At 42.6% G+C, this 26,323-nt stretch overlaps 2 protein-coding genes across 2 annotated transcripts in view; both read left to right on the forward strand.

Annotated features, from left to right (window-relative positions):
- Positions 1 to 5,542, forward strand: part of grm1a (glutamate receptor, metabotropic 1a) — a 35,431-nt gene extending 29,889 nt beyond the window's left edge. Inside the window, exons 7-8 of the mRNA XM_073493107.1 lie at positions 1,707 to 2,643; positions 4,750 to 5,542. Of these exons, the coding sequence (XP_073349208.1) occupies positions 1,707 to 2,643; positions 4,750 to 5,542 (1,730 nt within the window). The remainder of the gene's footprint in view (positions 1 to 1,706; positions 2,644 to 4,749) is intronic.
- A 3,683-nt stretch (positions 5,543 to 9,225) lies between these two features.
- Positions 9,226 to 26,161, forward strand: rab32a (RAB32a, member RAS oncogene family). The gene is made up of 3 exons (XM_073492909.1): positions 9,226 to 9,565; positions 21,028 to 21,305; positions 24,911 to 26,161. Exons 1-3 carry the CDS (start codon positions 9,352 to 9,354, stop codon positions 25,058 to 25,060), a joined length of 642 nt encoding a protein of 213 aa, XP_073349010.1. The 5' UTR covers positions 9,226 to 9,351; the 3' UTR covers positions 25,061 to 26,161.
- The last annotated feature ends 162 nt before the right edge of the window (positions 26,162 to 26,323 follow it).

Here is a 26,323-nt window from a genome sequence, read left to right on the forward strand (position 1 = left end):
ACCCAGTGGTTGTTTTGACAGCGATTTATAGAGTTGAGAGGAGCTCTCAGTTCCCAGGTGTAAAATCCTATTACTGCCATGAGAGGCTTGGGGATACATTTCAGCAGTCTATCGAGGAAGAAATTCTCCCTTCACTCTCATTACATTTCCCTATCTGGAGAATATTAATAGAGAGAGTTGGTATCCTATTCATAGATTTCGCACGGTCCATATGTTCACTCATTTGCTCATTTAGGACAGGAATACTTACATTTTTTCTTAGGAGACCTATTATACTTTTTCTGTTTTTTCCTTTCCTTAAGTGTCTTATATAGGTTCTTGGTCAAAGTCCACACCAACAGAAGCACCTCTTTCCCACAGAAAACACTGCTCCTGAAACGCCTCGTCAGTTGTCCCGCCTTTAATTCTGTGACTTTGTGACATCACTCTACATCACCATGTCACACATTTGTGTAATTTATGCCTCGCAGCTAATTTGGTAGGTAAGAATTGATTTAGCACAGCAGCTCTGACGTTGTTAGCAGTGCTGGCTCAGGCGTGTGCAAGCTGACCAATCAGAGAAGACTGGATATTCAGGGGATACTCAGACTGGATACTCTGCCTGCATTTCAGGCAAAGGAGGAATAAAGTGAAAACTGGGCTGTTTTTTGAGCAATAAAGCATGTAAACCTATTCTAGCAGTACCCCACAATACAGTTATGTACCTGAAAATGAGCATAATATGTCTCCTTTAAAGTGAAAGGTGAATTTGCACGGAGAAAATGTACAGCAGAAGAATGAGCTTTGTTTTTGAATAATTCAAAGGTTTTCCCAGTGCCTGGATTGGACAGCATACCGCAGGGTTTAGAGGAATAAGGGCTTTCAGTATTGTGTGAGAACAGATACAGATAGGTGCATTTCATAATTGCCGTCCTGTCTGTTTGGAGGCAGTTTGTGGCTGATGCCTAGGTAAGCTAAGCTGGGTGGGTAGTCAAGAGAAAACAAGCAACAGTTCACTGCAATGCACTTCAGACACTCTCCCTTCAACCGTAGCTCAGTGTGCTTTGGCAGAAGCGCTTTTAAATAATACCTTAGCGTAACAACTGTTTTACACTTTCATGTTCACATTAGCAGCGTTTACATTTTGTGCTGAAAATATCCAAGCTTCCTGCAACGACAAGTTAGGTTCAGATTCCTCACGTCTTTACAGATTGGGATTGAGCAATGCAGGCCAGAAGTGGGTTTCTCCACACATAGCCGTGCTTGTGATGGCGGTGACGGTAATGCTATTAGCAGCAGCATGTAATTTATGAAGTGTTAAGCTGGGGAAGTCTATGGGTGTCAGTTTTCTCCCATTAAGCTCGACAAACTTCCAACCTCTGCGTGTTGGATGACAAGTGTGTAACCAGTGCATCATGGCAGAGTCGACACACATACCCACGTGTCGGCACAGACGTATTTGGCATAGCATGAAAATGAGAGGGAAATCTGACAGAACTGGAGCTTGGGGATGTGTATGATGACACATGCAAATGAGCTCCTGAGCAATTTTAGGCCATCGGTGGAAGACTCTGATCTCTGCTACACACCTGACTTCCCTTGTGCATTCAAATCTGTGTGTCTCTCCACACTCCCACATCCCGTTTGTATTAATGTGCCTTTCATTCACGGAATTGTTCGAAAGTACTATCAAAAGATTAACCCTCCATCTCCTCTGCTCTTTCCAGGCTGCCAGCCCCTACCTCTGAAGTATCTTGACTGGGCGGACGTGGAATCCATAGTGGCAGTGGTTTTCTCCTGCGTGGGCATCCTAATCACCTCCTTTGTCACCTTCGTGTTCATCCAGTACCGTGATACACCCGTGGTCAAGTCCTCCAGCAGAGAGCTCTGTTATATCATCTTAGCAGGCATCTTCCTCGGCTACATCTGTCCATTCACCTTGATCGCCCGTCCTACAGTGGCTTCCTGCTACTTGCAGCGGCTCCTGGTGGGCCTTTCATCTGCCATGTGCTACTCCGCTCTGGTGACCAAAACGAACCGCATTGCCCGCATCCTGGCAGGCAGCAAGAAGAAGATCTGCACCAGGAAGCCCCGTTTCATGAGCGCCTGGGCCCAGGTGATCATCGCCTTCATGCTGATCAGTGTGCAGCTAACTCTGGAGATCACACTCATCATCCTGGAGCCTCCTGAACCCGTCAAGTCCTACCCGAGCATACGGGAGGTCTACCTCATCTGTAACACCAGCAACGTAGGCATGGTGGCACCACTGGGCTACAACGGCCTGCTAATCATGAGCTGCACCTACTATGCCTTCAAGACGCGGAACGTCCCAGCCAATTTTAATGAGGCTAAATATATTGCCTTTACAATGTACACGACCTGCATCATCTGGTTGGCCTTTGTGCCCATCTATTTTGGCTCAAACTACAAGATCATAACCACATCCTTCTCTGTCAGCCTGAGTGTGACAGTGGCGCTGGGCTGCATGTTCACACCTAAGATGTACATTATCATTGCCAAACCGGAGAGGAATGTCCGAAGCGCCTTCACTACATCCGATGTGGTGCGAATGCACGTTGGAGATGGGAAGTCTGCGGTTCCAAGCGGGAGCAACAGCTTCCTCAATATGTTCCGTCGGAAGAAGCCTGGATCTGGCAACGCCAAGTGAGTGACCTTCTACGTTGTTCATTTAGCCAAAGTCTATGTTGTTTCTTGGGGTGACTGGCTAGACTGAAAATGACAAGATGCCTAAACACTCAAACGGTGCAGAGAGTAGTGAAAAAAAAATCTTTTGGCATTTTCCAAATACATGTATGACTTTCTTCAAGTAACATGCAGGTGCTTATTGTTTAAAGGAGACCTATTATGCTTTTTCGTTCTTTCCTTTCCTTTTCCTTTCCTTCAGTGTGTTATATATGTACTTGTGCATGTAAAAGATCTTGAAAGTTAAAAAGGCCAAAGTCCACACATCCTCTCTCCCACAGAAAACACTGCTCCTGGAACGCCTCGTCAGTAGTCCCGCCTTTGATTCCGTGACTTTGTGCCATCACACTACGTCACAGAGTAAAGTCGCATTATAAATGCCTAGCAGCGAGTTTGGCACGCACGATTTGATTTAGCACAGCTGCTCTGTTGTTGTTAGTGGTGCTGGCTCAGGCATGTGTGAGCTGACCAATCAGAGCAGACTGTGTATTCGGGAAGAGGGGCCTTAAAGAGACAGGAGCTAAAACAGGTCAAGGGGAAATACAGCGCTGCAGCAATGGACAGAATGAAAAAACTGATGTGTTTTTGAGCATTAAAACATGTAAACGCACTCTAGTGCTAACCCAAAATAAAATTAGGAACCTCAAAATGAGCATAATATGTCTCCTTTAAGGATATTGCAAGAATATTTGAGTGTTTATGCTTGATATTATATCCAATTTTAACTTCCCAGTACCCCAATCTGTTTAAAAACTACACTGATGCATTGATATAGAAACAGTAAGCAGTCAACACTGATTTATATTGCACATCCCCCTCCCCCTGAGAATGAAATACTATCAATGAAATTGAGCTAAATTTGAAAGAAAACTCGAGGCGGGACATTTTGCTGTCATTGATTTAAAGCTATCAGTTAAAGTATAGTTTTCTTACCTTCAAACTAGATTTAAGACTTGCATATAACTTTTTTGAGATCCACAGAAGTGACACATGGACAGGTGTCTAAAGTAAGGAGTGGGAGTAAAGAGTATGAGACTGGTCCCCATATGTTTGCGTGTTGTCTCTCACCCTTGTTATGCAGCCTGTCTAATCTTCTAACCCTTTAACACTCTAAACTGAGCAGCGTACTGTCTGCAAAGTGTCCAGGCTGGCAAATGTTCTAGCATGGGGGTCATTCAGTTTCTTTCCTGGAGAGCTGCACTGTCAACTGAGATACTGACGCATTTGGTTAATTATATACATATTTTTTTTAAATTATTTTTTATTTTTTTTTGGTGCATGTGCGTGAACACGTGGTTGATGTAAGATGCATTCTTGCAGCATGTTTTTATGCTATTGGCCACTTTAATGTTAAATTAATTTAACAATGGGCCAAAAAGGCAGCAAAATAGACAATAAGTCGTTTTGCAGTAAACAACAAAGCCTGTGTGGCAAGTTAAAAAATCTGACGAGTTAAAGGAACCTCTTGCCTCTGTCGTCCTGTCGCTCCTGAGCTGTTTTTGACACTGCAGCCCGCCAAGAAGGAGATCTGCCACCCTGCTGCTTTTGGTTTATCCTGAATTAACCTCACGTTTAACTTTTCTCAGCATGAACGCCCCTCCCCCCTACCTCCCGAACTAATCACATTCGAGCCAGTACTAGCTCCTTTTGCACTAAACTCTGTGTCGTCTTCAGGCCGGTTCTGGCACCAACTTATTGCAAATGCATGCGTCCCATTTTACACCCAAATAGTTAAGACGGGAGGAAATGAGCTGTGTCGCTCCTGATTCCTTAAACCCAATGTTTGAAGCAATTCTAAGATCATAATGCTGTCTGCAGCACATTATGATTCATTATGTTTGTCAAGTGCCACAGTTGATAAATGTAACACTCTTTAGAGCTCCTGAGTGAACCCCCCTCAGCAAAGCTGTTAATGTCAAGTTATGTGGTTAAGAAGTATTTTAACATGCGTCACAGATGTTGAAATGCTGCTGCTCTGTTTTGTTCTGTTGCTGCTGTGTTGATGTTTTTCTGCACCCTACTCCCGGTTTCCTGTGATAGTAACTTAGGTCTTTATCTCGTTTATAGTTCTAATGGCAAGTCTGTGTCATGGTCTGAATCAGGTGCAAGACACCCTCCGAGGGGGGGGAATGTGTGGCACAGACTGTCTGTGCATGTGAGGAAACAGGAAGCCGGCTTGAATCAGACGGCGGTCATCAGGCCCCTAACTAACACCCCCGACCCCCACAGTTGTGAGCCCTCCACCTGCGACCTTGGCACAGACCCCCATCTCCCCCAAGAACCGCGTGGCGCTAAGCCTCTGTACAACCTCGCGGAAGAGGACGACGAGGGCGATTCACAGCGCCCCCTCTGGACTCCGCCTTGCTCTGGACAGACGCAAGGGCCGGAGTCTGATTTAGATAAGCCGGCTTCTCATTTGCCCTCTCACTTGAAGGGCTCGCAGGGGGCTCTGGTGGACACGCACAGCTCCCACGTCCCTGCGCAGAGTGACTACACTGCCAGGGAGGCGATCCCTGCCAACGAGCCTTTGAGCTTGACACCCTCTCTGCTTCCCTCAGCCCCACAAGCGGGGGCGTTGGAAGATGAGGGGTCCGAGGACGAGGATCTGGACCTCTTACACAGCTACATTTATGATGCCAAGGAGGAGGGGGAGGAGGGGGACGGGGAAGGCGAGGATTTAACTCAGAGCAAACCAACGCTGGAGGATTCCCTCGTTCTGTCGCCCCCCTCCCCCTTCAGAGACTCTGTGTGTTCGGGGGAGTCCATGAGCAGCTCCCCCACCATGGAGTCCATGCTCGGTAGCTCGGTCTACACCTCAAACATCCTCGGAGACTACGCACACAGCTCCTCAACACTGTGAGAGCAAAACAGGCGCTGACACGGCTGCTGTCGGCACACTTGTGCATCACACAGACATGCATTTCCACACATGAACATACACAAACACACTGTACAACAACATTATTTATTATCATTTCAAGTTTTTAACCTTTGTTTTTTTTGCTCTGTCATTTTGCTTGCTTGTATTTATTACTCTGCTTTTATCAGTTAGGGTTTAATCAGAAATATAGGTAGAAAAAACAGCAGGAATCATCCATGAGTGCTTACTTTGCTGGAGGGCTGTCGGTGCACAAAGCCTCTCTGCAAAAATGTCAAACTGGGAACAGTGCCAAATCTAGTCAGCTCTCATGCCAAATTTTAATGAAGTAAGAAACACTGAGAACCATAATAAAGGATGTAGCTGTGGTTCTCACGGTGCAATTAGGTGGTCTACGAGAAGCAAACAGAACGAGAAACACAATTCTTTGTGTATATACGTGCAGACTAAGATAGAATAAGCGAGCAAGCCGGCTCTGAGGACTTTAGCTCAAGTGCATTTCACGCCTGTTCTGATTAGATCTGCTCCTCTCTGCCGCACACGCACAGGTCTGTTCATGTGTGCCGCAGCTGCATCGGAAAAAAATTATTTGCTTTTTTTTCATGAATTAATTGACTTCACCTCAGCTTTCTCTCATCCAGCCTCATCGCGATTTAAATATTACCAAGAGATAACGAGAAAAGTGCAGTAAGTTGGTTGACTATATTGCTTTTTATGTGCTGAACATCACTAAACTGAGATTTCTGCTGAAGACTTGCGCTGTATGATATATGATATGGATATAATGTGCCAATCAAAGTTGTTATCAACCTACATCCCTGCTTTCGTTTTTTCCTTCTTTTTTTTAAACGACGTAGCTGATACAGGTTAGTGTGATTGTAGGTGACGGCGATGTTGTTTATTCAGTTTACACTCAATCATAAACTGGAGGACAAGTTTTATGAGCATGGGATGTGATACTTTTTGCTTTCCATGCCGTGTTGATATTTCTCATGTTTTCTGAGTTTGCTGTGTCATTGTAATGGAAAACACACAGTACTTGTACAAGTTCTCAAAGTTTGTAATACTGTTGAGCCATCTCTTGTTTTTCACACAGGTGGTATGTTTGTAATACTGATAAATGTTTCTATATTTAGAATGTCAACAGAAAAAAAAAGAGTTTATACATTTTGAAGCTGTCCTCAGATCTACTTGTCCAGGAGCAGTGTGTTTGGTTTTTTGGGTAACTTTTAAGCTAACTTGAGTCGACTGTATCCTCTTGAAAATATTCAGTTGTTAAAGTAACCAATGATTAGTTGCTTCTTGTAATGAGATTATACATGTTTCGATTTTTGCTTCAAATCTTGCATTATAAACTTAAGTAGTTTACTTGAGGTTAAGTTTCTTAGTTCTTTATCTATAAGAATGCAAATTATTTCAAAGTACGAGCCTATACAGTACATAGTGCAATTGTATTGTATTTCCAAATGTTTTAAGTCTACTATAGTGTAAGTTGTTAAATGATTTTAACCAATGTAAAATATACAAGGGTGCCACCTGTTTAACACTGTCAACTCTAGAATGAAATAGGCCTTTTTGTTTTGGGCAAGCTGAACAATGCTGTAAAATAAAAACTATTTATATTAAGAAGACTGATTACTGCCTACGAGAGCCTGAAGAACTGGGTTTCCATTTGGTTTGACGGCAAAAGCTCCATCAATATAAGTTTAGACCAGTCTTCACACAAGGGACCCTTGAAAGGTTGTCAAGCAAAACAATAACATTTAAAGCCTCCATCTGCTTTAAAATATGTTTCGCTTATTGTTACTTCACGTAGATGTTCGTGTAGAATGATGTGTGTGATCAGCTGAAGGACCAGTGTGTGGGATTTAGTGGCATCTAGAGGTGGGGTTGCAACTTTGCAACAAATGTACTATTATTATTATTATTATTACTTATGTCAACTGCCAGTGTTTGGTTTGTCTGTTCTGGGCTACTGGCAGTGCAACTGGACCAGGTGTTATTATGGACCATGGGGTGGGCTGTCTCCAGGCTGCCCTGACACTCTGCAGTTGCGACAGCTGAAGTAGTCGGTGTGTTTCCTGGGGATACTACAGCTCACAATACACTGTATCAGCTCCACTGCTGGCTGTTTATTTTACAAACTGACCTCAAGAAAAACAAAAGCACAACCCTCTAACACCTGACAACCACTGAAGATACAGTTAGGAAATAGCGCGCTAGCTAGCTAATTTGTGTCGGGAGCATACCTATGTTCCCCGGGTCCTATGTTCCCCGTTTTTCCCAAAAAAGGTCCTATGTTTGTTCATCAACCGGCAACAGCGGGGAACATAGGACCCTTTTTTTAAAAAAAGGTCCTATGTTCCCCACTGTTGCCGGGGAACGTAGGACCTTTATTCTAAGAAAGAGTCCTAACTAACTAACCCTAACCCTAACAATTTTGGGGGAAAGCGGGGAACATAGGACCCTTTTTCTAAAAAAGGGTCTTATGTTCCCCGGTCACATACAAAGCGGGGAACATAGGGATGATCCCTTTGTGTCTCTATTGTGGTTTGGTTAAACAGTAAATGCATTGTGGCCCGCTGACCTCCCTCTGGTTAAAAAACTTTATGGGTGCAAATTAGCACGGAGTACGAGGAACTTGAAGTCGTAAAGGCTTTCGTTTATGGAGTACCAGGACCATTAAGGTGAGGGCGTTCGTCATATGAGAAAACAATAGAAACAAGCCGATCAGAGTCGGTGTAGAGAGGGTCTTACAAGATGAGGTCAGTAATAATGCGTGGGAGAGGATCCGCTCCCTCTGTAAACACGAAAGGCTCAATATTCAATTTCTGCCAATAGATTCAACTAAATCCTACACACTGGATCCTTAACACTCAGCTTAAGATGGGTATGTATGAGTGGGATTTTGTCACATCCACACATGTGTGATGTGGAAACTGTGACAAACAGACTCTGTCAGTGAAGTACAAGACATCTCCGTCCAGTAGTTTCTTTTTAGTCATTCCGGAGTTTCACTAACAATTACTCTCTTTTTTTTAAGAGAAATCACATTCACACCTGGAACAGCTGAGGTTAAGGGGTCTTGGTCAAGGGCACATCAGTGGTGGTTATGAAGGTGCTGCCTTTCACTTTCCCCACCCAGATTTCGACTGCCGGTCAAGGCTTGCTTCTCTAACATTGACACAGTTGTATGTAGTTTTATTAAAAAAACCAACAAGAAAAAAAAAAAAAGAAAAAGTTAGCGGACACATTTAACATCAGACACAAATAGCCCAATTATTTAAAGCATACTTGTTATTGTTGTTGTTTATTTTTGACATAAACATTACATTCAAAATATCTTCAATACGTCTGATGAGGATATTTAACATGTATCCCCCCTTACTTTCCTGAATCTAACACATTTAACTTTACTTCATGTTTTTTTTTAAAAAAGTGCAACAAATGATTGTTAAACATTTAAAAAGCTGTCTGGAAGCGCAGCAGCACGAGGAACCCTTGAACATATATCAAGTTTCTCTTACATTTCCGGGTCCTGTGACTTATCAGGTGGTTGCTTGTTGAGCGGCATCAGGAGGAGGAGGAGGAGGAGGAGGAGAAGCAGAGTTAGAAAAGGGGGCAGACAAATGTGATTTCTGTTGCGCCTGGTCCTCTCAGCCCCTCTGGCCGGCCGCAGTGCGTCCACACGGCAGCAGCAGCAGCAGCTCCTCACAGGAAGCCTACATGAGCGAGAAAGCAGAAGCTGATTAAAAGTTTAGATAAAAAGTTCAGTCGGTGTCCGTGTCAGCATGGCCGGCGGCTCGGTGTCTGAGTGCAAGGAGTACTTGTTCAAAGTGCTGGTCATCGGGGAGCTCGGCGTCGGGAAAACCAGCATCATTAAGCGCTACGTGCACCAGCTCTTCTCGCAGCACTACAGGGCGACGATCGGGGTCGACTTCGCCCTCAAAGTGATCAACTGGGACAGCAAGACGCTGGTCAGGTTACAGCTGTGGGATATCGCAGGTAAGGACGCTTTTATGAAAGTGTTTGGAAGTTTTTCTGTGTTACTTTTACTTTCTCCTGCTATTTTCAGGAACATGAAGGGTGGTGGGGGGGTTTCCCCACGAGCAGCAGTAAAGACCGGTCCATCATGTCATGCTCGTTGTCTCCTTTCCACTTTATGATCACGGCATCTCATAATTGTCAGAGGAATGTAGGTCACGTTGTTATTACCGACCCAGAGCGCCGCCCCCTCCCCTCCACCCTCCACCAAACTCACCACAATGGTCTTGTAATATTTCCTCTAAAGCCTCTGTGACTTTATTTCATGCTGTTTGTTCAGATTGCAGTGTCACTGTCATATTCGTCCCCGTTCCCCATGTTGATCCCTGGTATTTCTGCAGAGATCTTCAGCAAACTTCAAGTAACTCAGCGCACGCTAACCTGAGCATTCCAGCAGCTTGTGCAAGCAAAGGCCAGAGAAATCAGAAGCAGAGTAAATAAGATCTTCTCACATGCAGGCAGGCGGGCGGGCGGGCAGCCCCGCGCTCCAACGTGTTTGTCATCTCCAGGCAACCAAAATATCTCGCTGTAAACAGTCTCTGCAACGACACACGCTTGATAGGACAGGTGAGAGATGGAGGAAGTGAGCCCGCATGACAAAGGCAAACAATAATGACTAACTTTTGAATGGCACAGGTGTCGATCGAGGATCAGCCACAGTGGAATCGGCAGGAGTGGGGATGCAGTGTGAGCCAGCGTCTGTGAAACTGCTTGGTCACGTGTACAGTATAACTCATCAGGCTAATTTACAGGGCCTACTTTTATGTTGGGTGTAGGGAGATCACATGGCTTCAGGGCCCGTGTGTCTGTATGCGTGGTGTCTCTAATATTGCGGTGTTGGTGTTGTTCCTAGAACATCATAATAAGTGTTGCTCCAGGAGCTTCAATTCAAGTACGAAACAGAGATGAAAATCACATCTGGAGTTTTTGCGGCTGAGTGGATCAAGTATCGGACTTTCAGTCAGAGGACCGGGGGTCGTATCGTGTTTGGAACATATTCTTATTTACTTATTTTTGCGCTTTGTTCATTCATTGTTTTCTGTTTCCTTGTAGTTTTCTGTCACTGCTTGGTTAGGATGAGGGAACTAAAACATTGTTGAGATTTAGGCAATAAAACTACTTGGTTAGGTTTAGGCAACAAAGATACTTGGTTAGGTTTAGGCAAACATGGTTTGGGTTGAAATAGAAGTGTTTGAATGGGTAACTTCTCCCATGTGCTGATTTTCCCGGTCTTTTTCCCCAAGTCACTAAAATATGACGGTACAAAAACGTGACCGGTCAGTTTCGTCGATGGTTTCGGAGTAACACCAACACAATATCAGCTCATGCCTGTATGCACAAAGCCTGTACTTGTTCTTATGCTCTTGGCGAAGACATTATTTGAATCGTGACCATTTACAAATTGTGTGGTCTGTTCAGTCAACGACAGTCATGATCCCACCGAGAAGTTGGCATTTGTAGAAAGGAGCGTGGCTAAAGGATTTTCTGCGTGTGAATATATTGTTTACATTGTTCAGGAAGCTAAAAGAATGAAGGGCTGCAGCTCGCGATAATGGATTTTCCAAAAATATTCATGATGGTTTAAAATCCACAATGTGCAAGTGATTTCAGACCACCACAGAGAACAGGGTTTGTTTCCAGCACATGTTGTTCCGACAGTCCTGGCCAAAAGTGGTTGTTCTCTTCTGGCCTTGCGGTAAAATGTTTTATTGCCTTAGTGCCTCTGGGAGTTAGATTCTACCTTGAGAGTCAGCTACTATGGGTCATATACATTGTGTAAATACAAGCTCGGATTAAAGGATAAGTTCAGATTTTTTGTCATGTTTGCCTTAAAAAGTCACATCCCCACACTGCCCTCCCTCTAGATATGATCTATTCATACGTTTGGACGCTTCCGTGGCCGTGCTGGTCCTTTCTCTCCCTCAATCAAACAAACCTCATATGCTGAGACAGATCAGGACAGATGGTTAGAAGACTGCTGTTTTTATATTTCTTCCATCGCTTACAGCGGTGACAGAAACAGAGAGGACAGTTGGGGGTGTGTGTGTGTGTGTGTGTGTGTGTGTGGGGCAGGGGGGGGGTCTGTCTGAGACTGATTGGCAGTGTTGTCCACGTTCCCCGCTGTCACTCGGTCCCTGGCAGCACAAGCTCAGTGTGCTGGGGCATCTGTGACTGAGTGCCAGGGAAGGCCGTCTGCCTGTCACAGCCAGACAGCACTCGATCAGAAGATCTGTGAGGGTAAATAAAACACTGACACACACACACACACACTTAGACTGATATCATTCATAGAGACAAGTGAGCACGCTTGCACATATTGGGTGGAAGGGAACCATTTCCATGTACAGACACTCTGACCAGAAAGAAAGTTTGAGGTTAGATGACAGATACCGAACCTCCTTATTCACACCTACACCAAAGCCTGGCCTGAGGACACTCGGAGGATAAAATAAGTAACGAAACGTGGGCGAAAGAGTGAAAGCTGGAGGTATATTTGCCAAGTCATTAAGACCAGCCATTAAGCCATTTAATCGTGCAGAAAAGAAGGAGGAATTATCTTGGCAATACTAAGAGCAACTTCAGAGTTGCGTTTGTCTTTTTTTCCCAACCTTAATAATAATTACAGTCTTGGAGGAATGATAGTAATCAGAGGCTTGTACGAGATGGGGGCACCATGGAAGGCAGTGTGAAACTTCTCCCACCCCCTTTTCACCCAGAATTGCTACTCTCTCCTGGATATGTCTAAGCCAGTGGACAGGATGATTACCCCCCATGGTATATAGTATAAAAAGCCTGCACCTTGTAGGATCAGACATCCCTATAGGAGCAGGAGGCTGCACATTAACAGGATGGATGGAGTGGTTTCCATCACAGAGCTGGCTCACAATCTTATCAGGCGAACCCAGTTTTACATTAACCATTGACTCTTACTTGATCTCAAACACAGCCATTTTCCACTTCAAAAGTTCAAAAATGTCTTTCCAAGTGAAATACTGGATACAAAATTGGAGCTGTTCATACACCATGTCCAAACTATAACCTGTGACGAGGAAGCACAGGTAGACATGATTTGTTTTAAGGCGTCATTTACTAAAAATGTTGGAAAAAGAGCTGAAAGTAGTCAGTTGTCAATTAATCAGTTAATTGCTTTGTCTGTGAATAGTGAGAAAAAAGTGACAAATTCCCGATCACACCCGCTCGAGGCTCAAAATGACATCTTCGCAAAGTGCTTGTTTGACTGACTGACAATCAAAAACCTAATAATATTCAATTTGCTCTCACTTAAGACAGATACAAACACCATATCCTCACAAATGAGAAGGCAAAACTAGGTTATGTTTGCATGAATAATTACTTCAGCGATTATTTGACTCTAATTTCCAGTCAGTCGTCTAATTGATGTTTCTGCTAATTGTTTCAGCTCTATTTGGGAACAAGTGAGCAATACCTAATCGCTGCTAAGCAATTCAGCGCCACTCAGAAAGTAGAACTGTGCGCACTAAAGGTGACACCTTTTCAAGCACACAAAATGACAAACGAGTGGCACCACAGATGACGGAGGAGCAAAGGTTAATGCCTGTAAAGAGCAGGGAGTGAGCATAAAACACAATATACAGATGGGTGACAAATTCAAGGACCAATATAGTGAACTTAGTGAGCACAGTGAGTGAGAGCGGCATTCTTCTGAAACAACAGTCTGTCCTGTGATGATGACTTCACTACAAAATCTTGTTTGTTAGTACGGATGTAAGAAAATATCGATACACATGAGTATTGTGGTAAAGTTTTGTGATATTATATAATTCTACCAGTTTTAAACATTAAAGTGTGTTCACACATCCTTGGGAATACAACTGCATATGTTGGGGAAAAAGTAGTTTAAAGCTTTTTGTTGCCCTAGAGGACACTGCATGCAATCTGATAAATTGCCCTCCAGTGATGTCACTCAGTGGCCAAGTTGCATTGTGGGCAATGTTGACACCATTTTTTAAAAAGCAGTCCACAGGTTGAGCATCACGAACAAAAGATTAAAATCCATACAGACGACCAGAGGTGTCGCCTTTTTTATTCCATGCATTCTTCCTCCTATTCAAACCTAGCACCTTGGTACCCACAATGCAACTTAGCCACTGAGTGACATCACTGGAGGTAGTTTATCAGATTGCATGCAGATTATTCTGGAGCCACAAAAGGCTTTATTCTACTTTTTTGTTTACATGCAAATATTTGTGGCAGTGGTTTATTTTGTGTTGTGTTTCAACACCCGACAGTTAGATATCAGGGTTGTAATTACAGGGACTATTATACCAATGTAGATCCCACTGTTTTGATTGCATAACAAAAGTGAAGCTCTTCTTTTACTCAGATTTTATATATATAGTGAATGGATCTTTATATTGACATTTTCCTAAACTTAGATTTTAAATTTATCAGTGTTTCCCACTGTTTTACCACTCAAATATACCCGAGTTAAATATATGTGTGGGAAACACTGCATCTCCTAGCTGACAGTATTGCAAAATATTGAACTGTAACATGTATATCGTGATATGTATGTATGGAGCCCGATAGTTGTCAGTTGTAGTAGCGCCATATGCTTGCAATATTAAGTGTGTTACTGCTGCATTTGTATTTTACGGTAATATTTAACACCAATAGTGATAAAGACCTCAAAACTTTTCCCTCCCTGTTCTGGATTATTAAACCCATTCCAAAAGACTCTAGGTAAATGAATAGTTGGAGTGTGTCACGTGTAATAACTCTACTTAAAATTCTACGACATATATTATCGTTTTCAGCTAAATTCCTACAACCTTGTGCCAAGGCTTTATGTTGATCAGCCCCCGCAAACCCTTCAGTCGATGGTAAAGGGGAAACAAGGGTGAAACGCGTATTAGAGGTTTTCCCCTCAGTTCAGATTGTGCTCAGCGCTGAGGGCTGTAGTAAGCTGTAGTAAGTCACCTCTCACATGCTGCACAGTGGAATTTGAACATGCCGGTCATGTGTTTTTTTTCACAGCCTCTCTTTTGAAACTCGTGCTGAAGACTACCTCGGTGACTGCACCCCGTGTTGTCTTTTTATTTTAGTTGTTGGGCGGGCATGTGGGGAAGTTTCACAGCCAGTTGCCTCCTAACAACAGACGGAGACTGCTGCTGTTGCTACTGCCGTGTCTGGCTTGGACAGTTTCTATGGTAACCCGCCCACAGGATAGCAATATGTACGACCGTAGAGGAAACTGGGGTTGCTAGGGCTATGGATAATGATGAGACTTTCTCTTTCTCCCACACAACGGAGAGATGATACAGTGGCTCCAACCAAACCATTTCTCTTTCATCAAGTAGTTCTATAACCGAATGTTTCTGAAGATTTCACGTGTTCACACAGAATGCCTAAGTCGTACATCGAGGTCACGCACCAGCAGTCATCAGTGCGGCGGACTGAACTTAAACGTCCTTGTTTGAAGCCTTTGGAATTCCACAGCAGCTCGCCGCGTCTCCTTACGGACTGATTCAGACGCAGTTCTCTTTAGTTTGCAGGCATATGGCGCGTTTGAGGCAGCAGCACACGTCTTTGTTCTCTCCTGCAGTCTCATGCTCCTCTGTGGCATTCGGTGTGTAAATACTCACATTGTTCATACAGCTCATTCCTCTCCTGTGTTCAATGGTGTTTGGGTGAGCAGCATATGACACGTGTTAATGTTTTAAGGATTAAGAGGAGCGCATATCAGTCGAGTAATGGAAGAAGAACGGAAACACAACAGAAAAGTATGAATACCATTAAATTCATGCTTACTAATCGAGCACCTTCATTGACCTGGATCATCGATAGAGAAGCTTCCCACACAGATCCATGACCTCTGACCTGTGCTGTGATCCCAAAGACAAACTTTTACAAAGAGACACAACCAGCTCGCTAATTAGAGCAGGGAGGCAACAGAAACCTGGAGTGTAATAGCTGAACCAGACTTACTGATTGCATCCAGTTATTTACAAAAACGCACATCCCAAACTGTAGGAATCTCTACATTGAAAACAGATAAAGCAAAATACAGATTGCTTCATTGAATTTGCCATGTTTGGCCGTTGAATACCATTTAAGGATAAGTCTGGTGGTAGGCAGGAAATTAATCTGTAACTATTTTGTTAATTGAAAATTAGCTGGTCCTTGCTTTTTAAATGTGATGATGCCATTTTTATTTTTTTTTGGGTGAGGGTTGAGGACTGTTTAGTCTTTGGGTATCTTTCGCTTTCCTCAGACAAGTCAAACACAAGCTGGGTTATTTGATTGGTACAGAAAATACATGGCAATTGAACTGATCGCAGCCCTAATCCTATATTTCTCTTACTGTCAACAAATCCAATGAAATGACCAAAACCGACAATATACTGATATACTGATATCCTGCTATCATTGCCTATGTTTCAGAAACCCTCATTTAGGTTATTCCTTTGTGCCTAAGACCTCTATCGTTGACCAAACAATATAAAAACGCATCAATAGGTCATATTCACACGGTGGCCATTTTTCTCCGCTGTCACGCTCAGGGTGGGAAGAATGCTGCTGTGTCGTATGTTGCAATTTCTATAAAGATATTAATCTGGCAATTGATCAATCAGGAGGCGGTTAAATGATAACAAATGTTCAGATTCTCTGCGTTTAGACAACTTTTACAACCTATAACACACAGCAGTATGACGTTTCAGCTTCTCACCCTGAGTGTGATGTCAGAGGAACATGGTCGCCATGTGGATATGGTCTATGAGACGTCGCTCTGGGTGACTTGTTCATTGGATTTTCATGAACATGGGTTGAACATTGAGTAACCATTGAAACACTGCAGTTTCCAACTTTTTCAGGAAGTAAATAAGACTCAAAATAGCTTATTTATCTTCCTTGGGGACTGTCAGGCTAAATTAATGTTGCTTTGGGTCTTTCCATGGGATTTGTCGGCAAATACATGAACTTAGAATATCAACAGCCTTGAATGACCAACGACATGATGCGTACTGACGTCATTCATTAAAGAGGGAAGTTGCTTTTACTCAACAAAGAAAAACAGGAATTGTGCAGACTGTGCTCACTGTTTGTTCTTCAACAGTCGTTGGTTCAGTAAATGCAGAAGAACGATTACCAGTGGATACTTATGTGACTCGAAAGGTCAGGCATCGTGGGATTTGCTGTCATTTAATGTTAGTGAACCACAGCACCTTATCAATACCCAAATAACTCATTACAGCCTAAAACAGTCAGATGTCTTATGTGTGCAACGGCAATCGGTGATATTGATCGATGTGAGTCTTTTCCATCCAGCCACCTCTCTCCCGGGAGGAGTGAGGTTAACACCCGAGACCGGCTGTGCGCGCACATATCGACCCAGCAGGAGTGAGCAGAACGTGTCAGAAAATCAAGCAGTGAATGTAGACAATGACACGCTGTCATGGCCTCGCCAGTGTTTATGTCCGCCGTTCCTAGAATACATGAATGATAGTACTTATTCTCAATATTAATTTGATTATTCAGAACAAGAGTCAGGAGATATGAGTTAATGAATTATACTGACTGCATAAACCTGCTTTGTTTGGGCAGGTCAGTGTGTGCTTACAAAACCCGTTCCTTGTCCAGGGTGATCAGGCAGAAATGAACATTTCAGTCATTGTACTGTCGCTCGTCCATCGCTCACCCGTCCTTGGTACACTGTGTTCTTTAGCAGCATTTTGAGAAGGTTCTGCCTCTATTGTATAGCTGAAAATCTTTGCCTCTGTTGTCAATGCCGTTCAGTGTCTCAACCCTGGCTGCACATTGTGTTGGGCTCAGTCGGACCTTGCAGTAGAATTTTAAAAAGCAGACACTGGTGTTGGATGTTAGAGCTCTACAAGGCCTGGAAAACGAAAAGCCTTATTTCAGTCCATCGGCTCTTTATCCCACTGTGTCGTGTCTCTGGTGAATTCACCTGGGGTTATATCAGCTAAAATTAGACTCTCAATTATGAGCAATTACCGTCAGGCCTGTGGGCCCCACAGTGTATTCGCTCTCCCGCTCACACCCGCACTGCGCCACGCCACTCCAGTTCCAGGCGTGGTTGGGTAAGTACCTACAGTATAGTGAAAGTATGCTGTGCTCGCACTTCCTCAACCCTTTTCCTTGGTTCATTTTCTATATTGTAACTCAGCTCTAGTGGTGGTCGGCTACCGTCTGATACACTGTACAATTACACTTGCCCTGTAGGCTTTCTGAAATCGGAGCGGTGTAGCAAAGATGTGCTAAATCCGTCAAAGTGCGAGAAGCCTGATGTAATAGCAGAGACTGAATTTAAAAAAGAAGTTGAATGAGCGGGTGCTTTTGAAGAGGGATCTATCGGGAGAAATAGAATTTAATATTCATAGTTATGTGTTCATCAGTGTGTAATCACCTGAAACTAAGAACTGTTGTGTTTTCATTACCTCAGAATGAGTCTTTTATCTGCAGAGGAGGCTGTTCCTCCTCCATGTAGTTTTTTTGCTGCTCATGTTTAGGATGGTGAGTCACAGTGTACAGTATAATTTGGCATCTTAAAGCTCAAAAACAGGATCCATACTGTGTGTTTTTATATGAGGCAAGGTTATGAGTTTTACATATACATACAAATACATTCACAAAATGTGCTACTAAATGCTTCTAATTCAAATATGTGTGTGTGTGTAGCTTGAAGGGGCTACGACTTTAATTTCATTGTGCGACCTCGTGTTGCAAAGTGATACTAAACTAATCTAGTCACTGCTGTTTAGTCAGGTTGTCTGTCCGTGCTTCCGTCCACCCCTGTCCCACTCTTGTGAACGCGGTATCTCAAGAATGCCTTGAGGGAATTTCCTCCGATTTGGCACAAATGTCCACTTGGACTCGGGAAAGAACTGATTAGATTTTAGTTGTCAAAGGTCACTGCGACTCCCAAAACACATTTTTGGCCACTAGTCAACAATTCATTCGATATTTACAAACACAAATGAAGTAGTTTTCATCAGTTTTTTAACCCGGCAATAGCGTCTAAGTGTAGTTTTCATTTTTCTTAAAGGGTTTAGTTTTTGTTATGCTTATTTGTGTTTTACTTTCATTTTTAGTTTACAATCATAACCCTGATATGAAGAAAAAACACTGCTGTTCCCAAAAGAACGTCAAACCAACCCTGAGGCTCCATCTAACTTTAAAAGTAAAACTGCTTTTATTGTATCTGGACAAACACCTCTGTGAACACAGAGTACACACTATTTTAACCTCAGGCTCCTGGTATAAAAGTGATTAATAATTTTCATTTTCCGTTTGCAGCCCAGAATATCTTAGTCACAGATAATGATCAGGCTACAGCCTGCTCATGCTTGTGCTCTGTTCCTCTAGCCGCAGGCGCTATCGACACACCTAACTGTCTTGACATCCAATAAAAGAGGAAACACCAGAGTCAAGTCACAGGGACTATTTTTTTGGTCACCAACTGCTATGTTTTGGTTTCATTTTGAGGTGGCCAACTAATATGTGTTCCACAGGGGTTATTACAGGATACATCTGGTGATGGTCTGTGATTTCCTCGTTATGAACTCTTTCCAAAACCAACAGTGAATTAATTCCACGTATTGGGAATGTTGCTGGAAACTACAGCGCGCAGCTGTTCCGGGACACGAGTTAATCTCCTTTTAAATTGAAAGTATGTTCGTGATCCGTCTCTAAGACAGGCTGGGGAAGTTTGGAGGTATTGAGAGAGAGAGATAGAGAGAGATGGGTTACCACGTTGTTGGTTTTGGCCTTTTCATGGGACTTCTTGACAACATGGCCTTTAACTGTCAGCCCAAATCTGTTTTTTTGACTCATCCAGATTGTATACAGATTGATTTCAGTCAGAGAGAGTCTGGAAAGCAAAAAAGTCCAGAGTGACGCAAGTGCATCAGAGTGACTGAGCAGAATCCCTGCTGATTGGTTGGTGATGTTTGGATACACAAGTCGAAGCAATCCTGATCGACTGCAGTCTGAACAAAGCCTGAGAGAGAAATAGAAAATGGCCAGCCTTATTGTTAAAATGTAGGGTTTATTTTCTGAGAAAACTATAAACATAGAATAATAAATAGGCCCCACCAGCTGTCGCCTTGCAAAAAACACAGGAGCTGCACACCAGCAAAGGGAGGTTTAATAATGCAAAGATTAAATGTAATTACAAATGCAAATCAAGCGATCTGAGGCAGAAATCAGGGGATCTTTTGATCGGATAAGTGTACTTGAAAGTGTGACGTCAGCCGAGTGTTACCAAAGATGCTTTTCACCAGTTGAGCTGCTGATTGTAGATTCACTTCCCCACAATGAGGTACTGTGCTGCACGCCTCACTGCACACTTATGCTAAGGTGAAGTGGGCAGACTTGAAGGCATGTTAGAGCGTCTGTTCCGGGAATTATTTCTCGCCTCGAGACTCTGTTTCCTCTTTCGGGTTTAATTTTAATTGGGCTGAACTGAAATTTGAGTTTGTTATAGCTAATAAAGGTTAGAGCTACCTGTAGTCACTTTCCATAATGTGCTGGCATCTAAGAAACTACAAAATAATCTGTTCCCTGGCTAGTTGGTGTGATGTGATTACAATCAGTAGATTTAAAAGCAGTGCCTGACCAGCTGTGCCAACTCAAAGCGAAAGTATTTAACAACCTGGAAATGACTGTCTTTTTCCAGAATTGCTGCTTGCGCCTTTTTTAAAAGGGACATTTTATGCTTCCTTCATTGTTACACAGGTTATTGTGCATGTAAAAAGTCCCAAGTTAAAAAGGCCAAAGTCCACACCTACAGAAGCAGCGTTGCAACACTGGACTGTATGAGCAAACTGATGTGTTTTTTGAGCTTTAAAGCATGTGAACCTCTTCTAGTAGTAACCCCAAAATAAAATAATGAACTTGAAAATGAACATGATATGTCCCCTTTAAGAGAAGCATAAAACAAACCCTAAAAGTGGTCCAGTTGTGTTAAAGAAGAGGCCCTCCCATATTGATAGTGACACCCATATCTTGCTGGTAATTCCCCTTGCTTTGCCTTTGTGAAAAATTGCCTCAGATTTTCTACAGAGAATGACTACAGAGAATGGGCTTATTATTTTGGCCGATTACTGTCTGTGGAGGAAAAGTAGGTCGAATAAGAACCTCAGAACAGCCCTATCCTTATCATTTTTTGGCCACATTTAGAGGGGGAAAATTGTTAAAAGAATCAATGTCTCATCATTCACTGCAACAAAGATTGGGGCAAGACATTTGGTTTCGGCGTTTTGGAGCAGATGTTCAATCACATCTGCTTTTGAAGGATTCATCACATTTACCTTTTTTTTTTTAAACATCCACAAACCCCCAAACCCTATTACTCATCTAGCTTTTAGCTGCTTTGTGAAAATGCAAATATCCCACTCAATTCTTTTCCCATCCCCCAGGTCAGGAACGATTTGGGAACATGACGCGAGTGTACTACAAAGAGGCCGTGGGGGCCTTCGTGGTGTTCGACGTGACGAGGGGCTCCACGTTCGAGGCGGTATCCAAGTGGAAGCATGACCTGGACAGCAAGGTGAAGCTGGCTAATGGCAACCCCATCCCCTCAGTGCTGCTCGCCAATAAATGCGACCAGAAGAAAGAGAGCTCCAACAACACAGCCCTAATGGACAATTTCTGCAAAGAGACCGGCTTTCTGGGCTGGTTTGAAACCTCGGCTAAGGTGAGAGGTCCATACATTAGACGGAGAAGCTCTTAGTCGCACATACAATATGCATAAAAATTGATCCATGTGCTTTTACATACCTTCCTATCTATATCTGTTTAACATGCTTCCTTTTTTCAATATTCTCCTCTCTCTGATGTTTTATTTCTGGCGACACTTAAAACCAGTGTTGAGCAGCATGAAATTACCAAAGTTAGAGCTCATATTAATGCTGGCTTCATGGGGGATACATATTTCCTTTGAAGCTCCTCAAGTCATGGTCCAAACATGACTTGTAATGGCTCCAAATCTTATTTTACGCTTGAACGTGACTTGTGCTCGTGGCAAATTCAATGTGATAAGGGCTTTGAAATGCCCGCATGGCCGAGTCAAAATAAAAGGAGCGGCTGGACTTCTATTGTGAAGACATTTAGCCTTTTCACTGAATGGCTTCTTCACTGCTCATGGCAGACAGGAAGTCCCGCGGGGAAGCAAGGTCCCTTCTGAATGGTGTAATCACACTGGTTACACTGTGGGGATTGTGAAATTGTTGCATGTACTATTTTTTTTTTTTTGGAGCTGAACACTTGGGTACTCGCTCAACAGTTGTTCACATTAACACTTTTGATCCAAGATTCAGTCGTAAGTACGGCAGTTTGTAAAAAGAAAGGGACGACAACGTCGGCTCCGATGTTTCTCAGGTCTTTAACTAATGATCCGAAATTTGTGACAATCATGTTCTTTCTTATCCCGCTGTCTTTACCGTTCATGCATAACATCTGTGGACGTTTATCTGTCCAACCAGTGGGAAGACTTGTCAGACAGCTGGTGTGATAAGGTATCGCATGATGTTGATTGATGTCGCAGCCCAGAGCTGTGAGGGTTACAGGGGCAGGGCTCTGTGAGATAATGTTCTGTTAATGTAATGTTTTTTCCTCACCTTTGGTCACACTGTCACTGGTTTGGCTTCACTGAATTTGTGTGTTTAATGCTCAAAAACACATCAATTTTCTCATATTTTCCAGTGCTGCAGCGCTCCATCTGAAACACTGTGTTTTAGCGCCTGTCTCTTTAAGACCCCGCCTCCCAAATATCTCAGTCTGCTATGATTGGTCAGCTCACATAGGCCTAACCCAGCACCACTTACAACAACAGAGCAGCTGTGCTAAATCAATTGTTACATGCCAAACTAGCCACTAGGCTGAAATTATGTGTGACATGCTGACATAGCGTGATGTCACAAAGTCACAGAATAAAAGGCAAGAATACTAAAGAGGCGTTTCAGGAGCAGTGTTTTCTGTGGGAGAGAGGAGCTTCTGTTGGTGTAAACTTTGACCTTTTAACTTTTAACAAGGTCTTTTACATTCACACTAACCGATATGAAGCACTGAAGGAAAGGAAAAAAATGAAAAAGAATAATAGGTCTCCTTTTAAATATATATAAACATATGAGCAGCAGCATATGACCAAAACAGATGTGTGCGTTGTGAAAAAGAAAGCAGCATCTAAACACACACCACTCACGAAACTCACATCAAACTGTCAAATTAGACAGTCGTGGTCAGATTTGAGTCAAGATTCTGCAATTGTATAGCCGATTTTTTTTTGGCTTATAATGAACAGTATTTTAGTGTACTGTTTAGCTGTAAAACGTTTGAGCTCAACAGTAGTAACCTTAGTAGGCTGCCATTTTGTGTCCTGCCTTGAAACATAGGCTCATGTAGCGCAGATACTGTTCCTGCACAGCCTATTTCTGCTTTCAGAACCATATTTTAGTGGACTGTTTAGCTATATTATGAAAAAGTTTGTCACCAGATGGGTGCCATTTTTGTATTTCGCTTAAAAACGGAGCTCACTAAACTCGGATCAAACTAGGCAAAGCTGGTTTGGTGGCCTAGGAACTCAACAATTAACTTTGAAGTGTGTATTTACAAACACCGACAAATCCTGCGTAGTGTACCTTTTTAAAGTATCAAAAGGCAAAATGATACAGAATGGCCCTTATCAGTGTTATTATATTTTGCGATCATGATTACTGATGCAAAGCAGTACTTTAATGTTGTAGTTTTATCTTTGTTTAGTTTGATCTGTGAAAATGCTTCCCTTTTTCAAACTGATTTGCTTGTGATCTGACAAAACTCTGAACCGTAAAGGTGTGAAATGAAGTACATTGTTTCCCCCTGACATGTAGTGAAGTGGAACTAAGAAAAAAACACTACAAAAACTGTACAGCACTTCAGTAAATCTACCTACTTCACACTGTCTGTGTTATGAGGCTTGGTGTGTCTGAAGAAGTGAAAACTCTGCGCTCCAATATGTGACTGATCAGCAGGTAACTGTGTGAGAGCACGGGACTGACACAAACAAAGAGCTGCCAGTCGTCTGCATGTGCCAGCTCATGGTTTCGATCATGCTTTGTAGTTTCTGTCTTGACGAGTGCTTGAATGACAGCAAGTCACATGTTCATCTCCTTAACAATGAGACGGCACGTAGAGCCACCTCCCTCATCTCCTTTTCCCATTGCATTTGTTTCTGTTCCTAACGTGCTTCTGAGAACCTTTTTACATGTCAATAAGCCAAAACACAAGCCTCTAGTTTTGGCAGCCAGAGTTAACTTTATTAACTCATTCTGAATAACCTTAGGCCGTACAGCTGGGTCACGTGCTGTGTCATGTGAAGTGTGTGTGGGTGGAAATCCCTTTTTGTGTATTCCCTTTCCGTGAGAGTTTTTGTTTTGTGTGCCTGTCATGCTTGTATTTAACTCGACCAACGTGTGTCAGTGACTTTATTTCTGTTTCTATTTCGACACATTGCACTGCAATTTGTACTTCCCAAAAGACGTTACAGGAGATCATGATGAGACAGCATTGTTTTTTTGTCACAGTTTTGTGATGTTTGGTCGCTTTGGTGATTTACTCTGGCCCTGCACTCAGTGAAAAAACACAAAAGTTTAAATGTTGTGGAGACGGGACTCATAATCATCTGATTGTCATCACATGCACTTCCGATTAATCATGGAACCCAGATTTTGGCAGTACATTTGAGTGAATAAAATACTTTGCTACTTTTTGCCAGATTTTTCTTAAATACTAAGCCATTAGAATTTCAGTGCTAATGTAGTTCTTGACTTTTGCAACCTAATCATTTTCTGTTGAACAAGCAATTTTCAATAAAAAACCCACTTTTGCTTTTAAATGCACTTAACCTCTATTTTGATGCGCAGTCCTCTTTGTAAACATCTTTGTCAGTGTAGTGTGAAGAAAGCCCATTAATATTCATTACCTCTGCAACCCATGGGATGACAGCTTTTGACCACAGTGTGAAGGACGAAAGTAAATGACGGTTTTTACCTCGTCTCCGCTCGCCTCAGATTGGCTTTCTAGAAACCATCTCTGTCTCCCAGCTGCTGCTTCTAAAAGGCTTCATATAAAGTGTTTCAGTGGACTCCCAAACTCTCAAATGAAGCATAAAGGCCAGGAGAGGGAATTGACATTGATTCAACTTATTGGTTCAATTCTTTATTGATTCTGATGAGTTTCCTGTGTGGAACAAAAGCTGAAAAAGGACTTGTGTAAATGTACAATATATATCACCAGTCTGACATAATGTTTTCTCTTTCCTAGGACAACATCAACGTGGACGAGGCGGCACGCTTCCTGGTAGAGAGTATCTTGTCTAACGACAAAGGTTTGCCATATGAGGAGAGCAATGGAGACCGGATCAAACTGGACCAGGAGACTGTCGCTGCTGAGAGCAAGTCGGGCTGCTGCTAACACTCAGTTCATTCGTATTAGCCATTCGCCTGCCTTTGGCCAGCTCCAACCCGCTCGCCCAGCTCGTGGTTCTCAGTCTTCTTCTGCAGCCTCTCGGAGGAATATGTATTTTTTTTGGGTCTTCAAAGCTTCAGGATCTTCTCCTCTCTGCGCTGATGCTCATTTGACCTGCACATCCAAGTTTCTCTTTGTCCTTAAGCCAGAATAGAAGCCTAGTTTTACCTGTATGTTCAATGTATGTGTTGCATTTCCCTGATTGTGTATGAACTCCACCCGGCCCTCCACACCTGAACCCTGCTGCTAAACCGAAAGTTGAGAAACACAACCCGTAGCCTGTTGATTCCTGTCACTTTGGTCTACTCTCTCTCAGTATCCTTATTATCCAGTATTACTGAAGTTGTTTCATCAGTTAACACATTTTTACAGAAAACTCATGTTTGTGTTTCCAGCTGTTCCTTAGACTACTGCGTAAAAAAAGTACTTGGTGTCATAAGCTGTCGCCTTTCTGCCATATTCTCTCTGAAATAATGTGCCATATTACAGTTATTACTCGGTGTGTCAATTAGAGGTGGACTTTTTTTGTTCTCTCAAACATTTTTTATGGACTGACGATACAGTATTCCAGAAAAGTACTTATAATGGTACTATATGAGCCGCTGAGAACTATTTGCTCTGTTGTCTTCTCGTCTGTATAAAAAAGTTAGATCTGATTTACTGGATGTATTTTTTCTAACATGTTGGGTTGTGCATTATACAACTGGTGAGATGTCATAAGAACAGTATCTGACAGAGGACTACACTCTCTTGTACATAGGGATGATGGTAATCCATTAAAAGTATTCACATTAAATAAAAAAAGGATATTTTTAACATGGAGTTGAGATTAAGTCTACATGTGAAAATACTTTAAAGACCAAAATAGAATAAACGTTTTAACACATTTGTTGTCTACTCATGATTAGACTATCTGATTAAATGTATTTATGTAATGATTAAATGTGTTTATCTAATGTATTGTAATGTAATGTAATAACACTGGAGCAATGTTGGCTACTACTTAAAGCACAGTATTTGGTTAAAATACAGTATAAATATTTTGTTCCTCTGTTTGGATTTTATGGTTTATTTTCCCCCACGCAAAAACAGATGATAAAATTCAAGGTTTTTACTGGCACGTAGACCTGTTGGATCAAGTCTGCTGGGCTGGGATTATTCTCACGTGAACACAAATCTCATGAGCGTACAGTACAAGGAGCGATGCTT

The sequence above is a fragment of the Pagrus major genome, chromosome 22 (assembly GCF_040436345.1).
Source record: "Pagrus major chromosome 22, Pma_NU_1.0".
Taxonomy (NCBI): Eukaryota; Metazoa; Chordata; class Actinopteri; order Spariformes; family Sparidae; genus Pagrus; species Pagrus major.

Bases quoted from the DNA above. Each gene is read 5' to 3' on its own strand.
- rab32a (XM_073492909.1), top strand. From the start codon at position 9,352: ATGGCCGGCGGCTCGGTGTCTGAGTGCAAGGAGTACTTGTTCAAAGTG. The intron at 9,566-21,027 runs GTAAGGACGCTT...CCCATCCCCCAG, and splicing joins ACAGCTGTGGGATATCGCAG to GTCAGGAACGATTTGGGAAC. The intron at 21,306-24,910 runs GTGAGAGGTCCA...TCTCTTTCCTAG, and splicing joins GGTTTGAAACCTCGGCTAAG to GACAACATCAACGTGGACGA.